We start from the raw sequence: 11,988 nt of genomic DNA, 5'->3' as shown, positions 1-11,988 counted from the left end.
GATATCAAATGGATATCCTACGCGGGACTGCGGGACTTACATACATACAAGTGAATGTTGATTGAAAAACTACCCTAATTGTCCACGTCACGTCCGTGACGTATATTTCTCCATGTATATCCCTCCAAAGTCCTTTTCAAGTCCTTAGAAGGGCATCTTCACGGACATCCTGCGGACGTCCATTCAACGTCCATGTTTGTGTTGCCGATAAATATACTTTTCAAGGTTATCCCTTGGACATCCTTGCACAGTCCATGTGCATGGGGACCAATATAGGGCCTTTCATTGATATCCAATGGATATCCTACGAGAGACTCCGGGACTTACATACATACAAGTGAATGTTGATTGAAAAACCACCCTTAATGTCCACGTCACGTCCGTGACGTATATTCCTCCGTGTACATCCCTCCAAAGTCCTTTTCAAGTCCTTAAATGGATATTCTCGAAAACATCCTGCGGACGTCTATTCAACGTCCATGTTTGTCTTGCTGAATGATGGATTTTTCAAGGATTTTCCTTGGACATCCCTTCAAAGTCCATGTGCATGGGAACCAATATAGGACCTTTAAATGATGTCTAATGGACATCCTATGCTTACTGGATTCTGGATTTCTCGACAAAAAGATAGGTAGATTCATGAATGTTTCTAATTGCACTGTCGTTGGTGTGGTTGATATATGTCCCAGTATCACATCCAGATATTTAACTTTCCACGAGAGTTCAATTTTTCTCGAGAGTTCAATTTCTTCTTCTCGATGTTTCAGAAGTCCTTATTCCTACCTATGAAAACACTTTTTCTATATACCAGATAGAGATTTATTGGTAATTGATTATTTGTTTGTTTGTTTCGCAGTGGCGTATTGATATTTTGGAGTTGAAAGTTATGTATTTGTTTTGAGAATCTGCGGAAAAGGTGTGTGATGAACAGCATTTTTCGCATTTTCCAAAGCATCTCAACTTTGTTGAAATGACTTCTGGAGAATATCGAATATTATCACAGTTATTGACATTTAGGAAATTCTACTTTAGTGATAGAAAGTGCTATTATATTTTTTCATAGATATACAAAGGAAAGTATTCGGTTTTTTTAAGTATGCGGTAATAACTTATTGTACTTTGATATTGTTATTTCGAACTGACTTTTGTAGATTATCGTTTGGATGTGATAAAAATTGGAACACTTTGAAAAATATACGTTATTCGAAAACTAGTTAAATTCACATTTTATGAACCATGAAATATATTATTATTGCTTAAAACCAAATATTCGGAAGCAATAATTTTATTTTCAGTTAATTTTTGATTTGCTAGCTCTGTCAAGCACGACCAAAATTTATAGCTCTGTATCCATTAAATTTCCTACTTTCCATATACGATAAAATGAACTATATATAGAGGAATCTAGTTTATTGCATTTATACTGAGTTGTAAGATACCTTACAACAATTGATGAAATGAAGACAGAATAAGTTGGTTGAAACATCATATCTTCTTTTTGTAGCAATCAATTGAAACTACCATAACTATTTTTCAGATTTTCATCATTCAAAATGAGTTGGATCATAACTTTGGCTCTTGTTTCATTAGGATCATCTGTCACATTTGCCGCTTTAGATGAGAAAGTGAGTATCACCAAAATGACGTATTTATCTTTGTATTACTTGCGTGTTGCGAAGTCATCAAGTTAAGGAAATCTTACGTCAATAACAACAAATAATATTGGTGAACAAGTCGGTACTCTTAAAACAATTCGTCTTCAACATAAATGTTTTCAGGACTTCGGCAGTGCTTTACAACAAGTGTATAAATCGTTTCATGACAAATGTAATTTGGTAGTTGGGATAAACCAGAAGGATATTGACGAAATGAAAAATGGAACATTTCCCAATGACGAAAGGGTTCAGGTAATGTTTATCGATATAATTTATGAACAGATTTGAAATGAAGAATCTATTCTATGAATATACTATATGATTGTCAATATGTATTGAATATATTCTGTTTTTTGCAGCGTTATGTACTGTGTCTCTACGTTTTCTCGGGTGTGGTGAGTAGACATACTTCTGAATATTTATTTGGGTATTTTTGTTGAAACGTATAAGAATAGGTTTTGAATGTATACTGTACGTGGAAGATTCAAGGTTTTCCTGAAACTTTGGAACAATTATACCTGAAACGTGTATAACCACAGAACGTTTGTGTTTTGTATTGTACCAGTTGATACTGCCTACGTACATATTTCCAAACATCAGTTTGATTGACGTTTCATGAAAGAGGATATTCACGAAGTAATGATAATTATTTTAATTATTTCAGGGTTTCTTTCCTTTGAATTTTTTAGGTTTTGATTTTCATTTCATAATTATATTGATTCATATGAATTTATAGAATCAATTATCAAACACCTTTCTTAAACAAATTGAAAGGTGTATATTCAAGATTTGTTTTTTGGAAAGAAAGGTCGTGGCTATGTATAGACTAGGTTTTTCAAAATTGATTGATTACATCTTTTTTTTGGAGGTTTTCCACTTGTGTTTGTATGAATATTGAAAAACTAGAAAGCCTTGTCTGTCCCAAAAATGTATAAAACACGTGTTGCAAATTTGTGATTCATTTTCCATTTTCAGTTATCCACTGACCTCAGTGTCAATATAGATCTGTTCGATTATTATGCCCCAGGAAAAATCAATGAACAAACTTACATTGACTGTTTTGAAGAAACCAAAAAATCTGGTGAGTTTCTTGATCACTCTCTTATTATTTTATATCTGTCAAATGCATCGGAAATGTTCACACTGAAGTAATTACCAAGACTTTCCAGATATGTGTATTCTAAGAAAAATTCCTAATATTTTTTACCTCTTCCTAATTGGTCATTCTTGCCATTTCTTTGTATATTGGTGGAATTTGTGCTTATTGAAACTTTGAGAAATTTGAATCAGATCAGTACTTACGATTAACATCACCATTAAATTCAAAAACAATTTAATAAAGTCACGTCGCATTATTCTCATCATTTATTTTATTTGGATCTACAGATATTCATGAACCAGCACATCTCATGGTATGGAAAGCAACTCAATGTATTTACAACAAAGATCCTGAGGTGAGTTCTACTGAAAATGTTGATATCAACATTTTTCTCTACAGCCTACGAGGTGTGTCTACAAAATAACGAGGGGGTTTTCTGTGAGAGAAACAAAAATCCTCTCAGTTTCTAGCCAAACCCTGTATACAATTGAAAGAGAAGACACTTTAATCAAAACATCATATCATAATTGCTTTGGAATTGTTCCGAAATGAAGCTCACAAAACTAAGAAAAATGAGAGTTTTCTTCCCTGCTAGAACTTTTGACTTCATCAACTTCTTTCAAAGACGATGCAAAAAATTTCATGATGATCCGATTCTGTTTCAGTTGTAAACAAAGTAGCGTATCTCTTTATCTTATTCATTCATTGTTATTTTCAATTTCAAATCATTGTTTGGTATTCTATAAAGTTTATTTTCATTTTCAGAATTTCCTCATGTACTGAAGAGAAAACGAGTCAAGGAAATTGAAGCTGCTTTGACATGATGTGAATGCTATAAAATAATTTAAATTGTTGATTTATGTCTTTGGAAAAAGTGATTAAATATTCCAACTCCATATATAAGTTTTTTTTGATACATTAAGTCGTTTAGTATATCGCTGATATAGTCGTTTCGATATCGACGAATACTGATAACGAAGATAGAACATACACAAATACAATAATTTTGAATATCCTTGACAAAAAGCCGAAAAAAATAGTAAAACGGACAATGCTACTGTACCAAACTTCAATGAAATGTTTGGAAACACCGAAGAAGGATTTGTGCTGTATCTTAAAGGCTACCAAATACTCTCGAACACATTATGAATGGTCTGACTGTTTACTTGATGAAAATTAATAATACCATCCATGATAATAAAATGGAACAATTTTCACAAAATTATTTTCGAAATTTAGTGAAAATTGTTCATTTATTATCACGAATAGTCTTAAACAGATAATTTGAATAATTGGATGATTCTTGTGCTGGAACTATCCTTATTGAATACGGAGTACCACAGGGAACCATTTTAGGTCCGAAGCTTTCTTCCATCTATTTCAATAACCCATACGGGCGGGCTAAGAAGTACTACAGAAATGATTGGTTTGGCAGATATAATGTGGTATCTCATGAAGAAGCTAGTTGGAATTAATGAATTATTTATAAATTAATAATAAAAAAGTATTGGTTTATTAAAAAATATTGACAACCAACCAGGAAAATGCATAGTATCTACCAATCACCTTCAAGAAATAGACTGATTGAACTTCAATTGAATAGAAATAAAAAGAATAAAATTGATGCAAATAGAATTGATTGATGCAAAATTGATTCAGAATACATTAATTTTTGGAAAAGGAAACTCAAAGCAAAGATCATGCGAAGACATAAACTGAAAAAAAGCCCTCTCAAAAGAGCTGTTTTCATATGAACGTTTAATAACACAAAAGATGGAGAAATATAAAGCCAAACCCCTCCCTTCTCAAAAATTATCATAAAATTAAAATTCATGCCAAATTACCAATATGTATTCCATTTAGGAAAAAATCAGTTGGCCAAAGAGCTAATAAATACTCGAGACCAAAAATATACAACTTTCTCTACGAAGAGATGAAAATACCCACTAACTGAATTGGAAGAAAGCGAAAAAGTTTTCACATTTTGATATACAGTTTCTTTTGGCCACAGTTTCTTTCAACATTGTCATAAATTGATATATTGTTTTTTATATTTTTCATTTCATTGTTACTGTCATATTTTGATAATTAACATACTTAAAGCTCATTGAAAATTGATTTCAAATTGCTCATCAGACTCGTGTTCATCTACACATCGAGTATTTCATTCACATGTGAATCATTTTATTCCTTTAAAGTTATTGCATTTATCGTTATTCAAATTTCAAATTAGATATACTCTCTCTGAAGAAATAATAGAACCTAAGCAATTGATGATTGTTTTCCGAATGGAAATGATTTCGAGATGATTTTGGTGTATCCCAAGGAGTTTCTTCAGGCCCTCTATGATTTTAATTGTTATAAATATTACTTCTACAAAGATTTTGCTGTTCAGTTCTGGGCAAAGATGTAAATTCCGTTTGAGAAATGAACAAATCGAATAACAAGTCGCCTACTTTTCCAAATGAAAGTGAATGTTTTCAAATTCACAACTTATAAATACAAAAACTTTGACACGATGCAACTCAAGATGATACTGGAGAATTTATAGCAAGTTTAATAGTAGGTTAAGTACTACACAAACGTTTATGTTTCAGTGATCATTTTTCTCACTTTTTTCATTTCAAATCTCCACTTGTCTCTCAACATATTCCAAAAATTATTGTATATAACACAATTCAGACATTTCGACAACTGCAGAAGTATACTTTGATCTGAACAAAATCCAACTGCTACAAAACTGGTAAAACGGCAACATGAATTGAATAAATCAATGTTTTTGTTGAGGTAGTTGTTTCAAATAGACCATTTCCATTAATGTATTTCAATGTTCACACAAAAGTAGCTGTTTCTAAAGGCATTTTATTTCTCCAGTTTGTATCAATAAGAAACTTCTATGTTAATATATTTTGTAATTATTTTCATTCTATCTTTGAAAGTTTTTTACATTTTTGTTTGATGATGGAGAAGAAGAAAGTCAAAATGTTTTATTCATGAAACTAATATCTCTAACATAGTATCACATCATTATGTGCATCAAACGTGCTTTTGGTGATATAGTGACCCTCTAGAAAGTTCTGGAACAGTCTATAACATTCAAGAATATTCGAAAGCATTTCACAACATTAAAGAACATCTAATCAAAAAAGTTACAATATAGTAGCTCTCCATCATCCATGCTTTCACTTGAAATGGAGCTGGAAGTTTCGTTCTCAAAATAGTTTAAGAATAGTCCAGACGATTCGAATGTTCAATGGAATTTGAAAATTTGCTTTTAAAGATATGTGAGGTGGAATATTTGCCTTCTAGAAAATTCTAGAATAGTCCAGAACAGGAAAGTTTAAACCTTTTATTTTATGTTGTGGACCATAGTGTGAGGAATATATCCAAATGTACCGAAATCATCTATAGACGTCAAATTCTTCTAATCACTAAGACATCTAAGAAGTAGATGTGTGTTAGCGATTTCAAATTCATAGCCCTATCAATATCAAATTTCACTTTTACTTACACTGCGAAAAAATTAAAATTTACGATGTATTTCCATATTTTTTCAACCTTGTCTATCGCAAGAAAAATCAAATGTTATTGCAGTTTGACTAGTTTTTACTTGCTTGAGTTCCCTTGAGTGGCTGTTAATTTTTATAGCTTGTGATATTTCTGATTTAATTTCATTCGGTTTTTTATGATGAAGCCGATTGTATGAAAAACTTTTCTAGTTCTCAAGTTCTATATTTTCAGTTCATTTTGTGAGTTGAACCAAAATTTTTATAAAATGAACAGGTATCTAATATTTGCTAGCATCTACACTTCTGTTGCAGATAATTGACTCTGAAAACACGTGTATTGACTCTTTCATTGCATTTTTCAACACATCAACAATTTCACCGTTCTTGAAAATCCTCATGGAAGGTATTTGAACGGTGGAGTTGGTTTAAGTTTTTATGAATTCTAATATCGATTTGTACAGAGTTCAAATGGACTATTTATTATTATTCCTTGCTCAACCGTTCACTTTCAGTAATTCACCATATAATACGCTTTTAAGATTTTCATCATCCGCCTTAAGTTGGTTGCTAATAATGACATTAGTATCACTAGGATCTTCTCTCACTTTTGGTGCTATGGATGAAAAAGTAAGTACTATACATACGCTAAATTTCTATAATTTAAACAAAAGGATATTCGCATGTTTTGGGATTCAACAGTTTTTCACCATAGAGATTATCTGAATTGGGAAGAGGGTGTTTTTTAGGACAGGTTTTTGCGAAAGAAGCTCCTCTCTTTCTACTTCCCATTTTTTCTCAAAAAATGTGAACATTTTTCGAAAAAAGAAAGCCCATATGAATCAACTGCTTTGAAATATATGAACACTAAATTACACAAAAATAACTTTAGTGATAGAGGTATAACTGTCTTTTCTTGTTTTGGTCGTAAAATTGTGCGAGATATGTTTGTTTCTTTCTCCTATTTTGTACTCCAAACATTCGCCATAGAATTGAATCCGATATAATTCACAGGATTGTTATGTAAGAGATCGAATTTCACTTACATGAAACACTGTCATCCCCAATGGTGGACATCGATGTTTCGGAGTGAGACACTGTCTTATTGCCTTTCCAGCAACACTGAATTCATTGATTATGACTTTATGTTTACGACAAGTTAGCATTTATAAGAAATTGAACTTGACTGCTTTATTCCTTTCTTCAGAAGTTTCTAACATTTTTTTTTCTAATGGTGAAGTGGAAAGCTAAAAGCCTTTTTCCTAAAGAGTATCTGTCTGGAAAATATATTCCAAAGTACAGAATAGTCTTGAAAAAAATTCAGGATAATTTGTATTTGAAAAAAAAGTTTATTTTTAATGAATCGATGGTGCAACAACAATACATTTTTTTAACAGGACTATGGCAGCGATTTACAACAAATATATAAAATATGGCATGACAAATGCGATCTGATAGTAGGAATCAGCCAGGAAGAAATAAACAATTTGAGAAATGGAATACCTACTGAAAACGAAAGAGTTCAGGTATTGTCTTTGAGTCTAATAATTCCCAACTGAATAATTAGTTCAGTAGTTTGTTACTATGGTAACTATTGTATTCAGTATTTATAGTTCATCCATTGTTTTGTTTTTCAGCGTTACGTATTATGCCTCTTCCTTGTTTCAGATGCGGTGAGTACGAACACATTTCCACTTTATTTCGTTATTTTTAATGGTTTTTTCTGAGGTAAATGTTTTTGATGATGTCATAAAATGTTCACAGCAAATTAGGCTGATTTTCATATTTTTTTCAATTGCAGTTATCACGTGACCTTGTTATCAATACGGATATAGTCAATCATTATATGCCAAAACGAATGACCGAGCAGAGTAAAAAAAATTACTTCGACTGTATTGAGGAAACAAAAAAATCTGGTAAGTATCGGTTTGTGTTATTATAGGGTGAGAAATGTCTTGGCTTCCTACTCTTCTATATTTATACAAAAACTGTGGGAATCTTCCAAAGAAAGGAAGCAAGAAATCAAATCAAAAAAGTCAACTCTGTAGAAAGATTTGTATATATCATGCAAAGAAGTAAATTTCAGATACAAACTGGGAGAAAAAGCTCTCTGGAAACAGCTACTTTCATATAAACGTTGAATTACACGAAAGAAAAATTCTTTCGAAACAAATACTTTTATATGAACAATGTATTACACAAAAAAAAAATCTCTGCTTAGTTTGTATTCCAAACATTTGTTATAGAAGTGAATCAGATATCTTTCACAGGATTCATTCACAATATACAAAATGAAAGGTGAAAATTTCACTTACATGGAACACTATCATCCTCACTGGGACATCGATGTTTCGGAATATTGCCTCTTGAGCACCAATCTGGATGATAATACTATAAGTGATATAAAAAAACCATGGAAAGCTATAAGCTTTCTCAAATGCTATGGCATGTCGGATCATTTTTGTATGTGGCTCTTCCTGAAAGAACATTTCCTTGCAAGTGGCCGAACACTTTCTCCATCAACGCTGGAGTTCCCCAGGGATCTATATTTTCTCCAAACTTTTTTTCATTGTACATCTAATATATAGATTTGCTGATGACAGCACACTTGTCCCGTCATTCAATTTGGATTCCAGGACATCGACTGCACATGCACATCTTCAATGGCAGTAGAAGGTTGCGTATCTTAATGAGGATATAGACGTGATTTTGAATTGGGGTAAGAGTAACCAGGTCCCAATTCAATGCCACAAAAACCCAGGCATCAGTTTTTTCCAAAAAGATAAATGTTTCCGAACCGGATATAATAATGCCAGGTCAGACAATTCAGCTTTCTGCATTGATGAGTTTGTTGGGGGTTAAAATCGACACCAATATGTTTTGGCACAATAATGTCGCTGGAATTGCAAAGATTGCTTCTCAAAAGCTTGAAACATTGTTCCTAACCAGAAAACTGTACATAACTCGGCAACTTTTGATGCCTTATGGCATAACCTGAAGCTGCTGGATTCCATCCACAATGGAGCTATCCACCTGATTGGAGAAAAGAATATCACTTGAAACCTTGATAGTCTGGAACATAGAAGAAAGTTTGGAAATTTGTCTCTCTTCTATAGATACTTCCACGGGAACTGTTCCAGTAACTTGGCATATTTGATTTCACCAAGAGCGGAATATATCAGAAATATGCGACGGACTATGACTGCTCATTTTGAGGTTCAACTCAGTACACCTCGAACTTCACTTTTCCAGAACTCTTCCATTTGGAGAACTGCGTGTATGTAGAATAAACTTCCTGGGAAAGTTTTTCCAGTATGTAATGACATTCATTCGCTCATTTGATTGAATTCCAGTCATAGGAATTTTGTTTGATTTGAAAAGTATAAATTTTCAGGAGAGAATAAATTTTGGAAACAGTCGTGCCTTTCTACCCCACCATATTTTATTCTAACTTCCACCAGTTGTATAAAAAATTACGGTGTTGAATGAATATCCTATAAATAGCTGAGTTTTCAATATAAGGAGTAATATTTTTGCTGGTATGTTTTTGGCAACACTGTTTTTGACAGAACACGCCATGAATTATGACTTGTGTCATTGTCAAACTTGTTCAGTTTGGCCTATAATTTAACCATGAATCGACTTGCGAATAAACAACGCTCGCAAATTATTGAATTTTATTATCAAAATTCATGTTCGGTGAAAAAAGTGCATCGTGCACTTCTTCCAATTTATGGGCAGTTTCGTCGGCCGACTGAGGGAGCTAATCGGAAGCTTGTAACAAAATTTCGAACTCAGTTTACATTATTGGACATTACACCACCAACACGCATACGTAGAGTGAGGACCGAAGAAAATATTGCGGCTGTATCCGCCAGTATTCATGATGACCGTGAAATGTCGATTCAGCGCCGTTCGCCGCAATTGTTACTTCACTACGTGGAAAATTTTGCGAAAGGATTTGGGTGTAAAACCTTATAAGATACAGCTGGTGCAAGAATTGAAGCCACACGACCTTCCAGAACGTCTCACATTTGGTGAATGGGCGCTGGAAAAGTTGGGGGGAGATCCACATTTTTATGGAAAAATTTTGTTTAGCGACGAGGCTCATTTCTGGTTGAATTGATACGTTAACAAGGAAAATTGTCTCATCTCAAGCCAGACCTACCGATGCATCCCGAAAAAGTCATTGTTTGGTGTGGATTATGGGTCGATGGCATCATCGGGCCGTACTTCTTCAAAGACGACAATGACCGGAACGTTACTGTGAATGGCGAGCGCTACCGTGTGATGATTGACGACTCTTTGTTACCCAAAATGAAAGAATTGGACATGCTTGACATGTGGTTTCAACAAGATGGTGCCACACGGCACGCGAAACAAGAGCCCGATTAAGAGCCGCTTTCGGTGCACAGTTTATCTCACGTTTGGAGCCCGTCAATTGGCCACCTAGATCGTGTGATTTAACGCCTTTGGATTATTTCTTGTGGGGTCATGTTGAGACTCATGTCTACAGGGATAAACCAGCAACGACTAACGCTCTGGAAGCCAATATTGAAGCATTTATACGTGAAATACAGGTCGATATGTTAGAGAGAGTGTGCCAAAATTGGAGCTTGCGCATAGGCTATCTAAAGCGGAGCCGTGGACAACATTTGCATGAAATCATCTTCAAACATTAAATTATATTGATCGTTCTATCAATTCCAATAAAGATTTCATCAATTATTTCAAATTTTTTGTTTCGTTTTGAAAATCAAATCCTATAACTCTCAAAAAATCACCCGTAATCGTAGTTCATTAATGTGTATTTTTGATTTTTAGGTATAAGAGTACCACATTTAATCACTTGGAATATTATTGAATGTGCTTTCAAGAAAGGTCCTGAAGTGAGTATGTTTCGAAATATAATCAATAATTTTCCTTCTGGAAGATTTCCATATAAAAGATATAGAATATTGACAAAATTCTCATCAAATTTGCAACCACTGTTAAAAAGTATTTCTTCTATAAGCTTGTTATTTTCAGAACTTCATTATATTCTGAGAACCAAAATGGACCAGTGCAAATATAGTGAGTGACGTAGATATCTGGAAAAACGACCATGTTCATAAACACAGAAATTAATCGTATACCTCTTCTGGATAGTTTTTTCTAGGAATAAATATTCAAATTTGATCCCATTCTTTTTTTCTGCATCTAAGCTGTAAAGTCAGAGTATACCATTATAGAAGCATCTACGATAAATAATTTTTCGATTGAAAAAATGACGTTACACAGGAGAGGTTTACTGAGATATATTACTCAAATATACACTTTTGACAAGTATAAAATTGAAATTTATCCAACTGAACACATTCAGAAAAAAGTTAACTCCAAAACGAACATTTTCAATGAGTCAGTAGAGTCAAAACAATTTGGTATTAGAATAACTGCATATACACATGAAGTAACATGAAAATACCCAGAAAACTATTATTTTCAGCCGGTTTTATTTGATGGGTTCGTGCACACTGCCATCCTGGTTGGATCTGTTCTACATTGACGTGGGAAAATACCTCGAAACCCAACTGTAGGTGATTACTCGATTTATTTGAGCTATTGGCGGAAGAGGAGCGTCTATAAGAATTCATTCCGTGAGGAATTTGAATAAATATCTTTCAGATATAATCTCACCAGTAACTGATGAAGCTGTTATGTAGCGAAACGCGAATTCAAATCAGACTTA

The 11,988-nt window shown here is 33.3% G+C and overlaps 2 protein-coding genes across 2 annotated transcripts; both read left to right on the top strand.

The window, feature by feature from the left end:
- The first annotated feature begins 1,479 nt into the window (after positions 1–1,479).
- On the top strand, positions 1,480–3,650 carry LOC111510448 (uncharacterized). The gene is made up of 6 exons (XM_074186360.1): positions 1,480–1,625; positions 1,779–1,907; positions 2,015–2,050; positions 2,631–2,736; positions 3,042–3,109; positions 3,520–3,650. The coding sequence occupies exons 1-6, from the start codon at positions 1,554–1,556 to the stop codon at positions 3,535–3,537; spliced, it is 429 nt and encodes a 142-aa protein (XP_074042461.1). The 5' UTR covers positions 1,480–1,553; the 3' UTR covers positions 3,538–3,650.
- Positions 3,651–6,461: 2,811 nt separating this feature from the next.
- LOC111510451 (uncharacterized) lies at positions 6,462–11,412 on the top strand. Its single transcript, XM_023166376.2, has 6 exons — positions 6,462–6,890; positions 7,658–7,786; positions 7,898–7,933; positions 8,062–8,176; positions 11,085–11,149; positions 11,289–11,412. Exons 1-6 carry the CDS (start codon positions 6,699–6,701, stop codon positions 11,304–11,306), a joined length of 555 nt encoding a protein of 184 aa, XP_023022144.2. The 5' UTR covers positions 6,462–6,698; the 3' UTR covers positions 11,307–11,412.
- The last annotated feature ends 576 nt before the right edge of the window (positions 11,413–11,988 follow it).

The sequence above is a fragment of the Leptinotarsa decemlineata genome, unplaced genomic scaffold (assembly GCF_025532065.1).
Source record: "Leptinotarsa decemlineata unplaced genomic scaffold, Ldec_3_MD MMD2_tig00078422_RagTag_RagTag, whole genome shotgun sequence".
Taxonomy (NCBI): Eukaryota; Metazoa; Arthropoda; class Insecta; order Coleoptera; family Chrysomelidae; genus Leptinotarsa; species Leptinotarsa decemlineata.
Note: the sequence above shows the minus strand (reverse complement) of the source record. Positions and strands in the feature narration are given on the sequence as shown.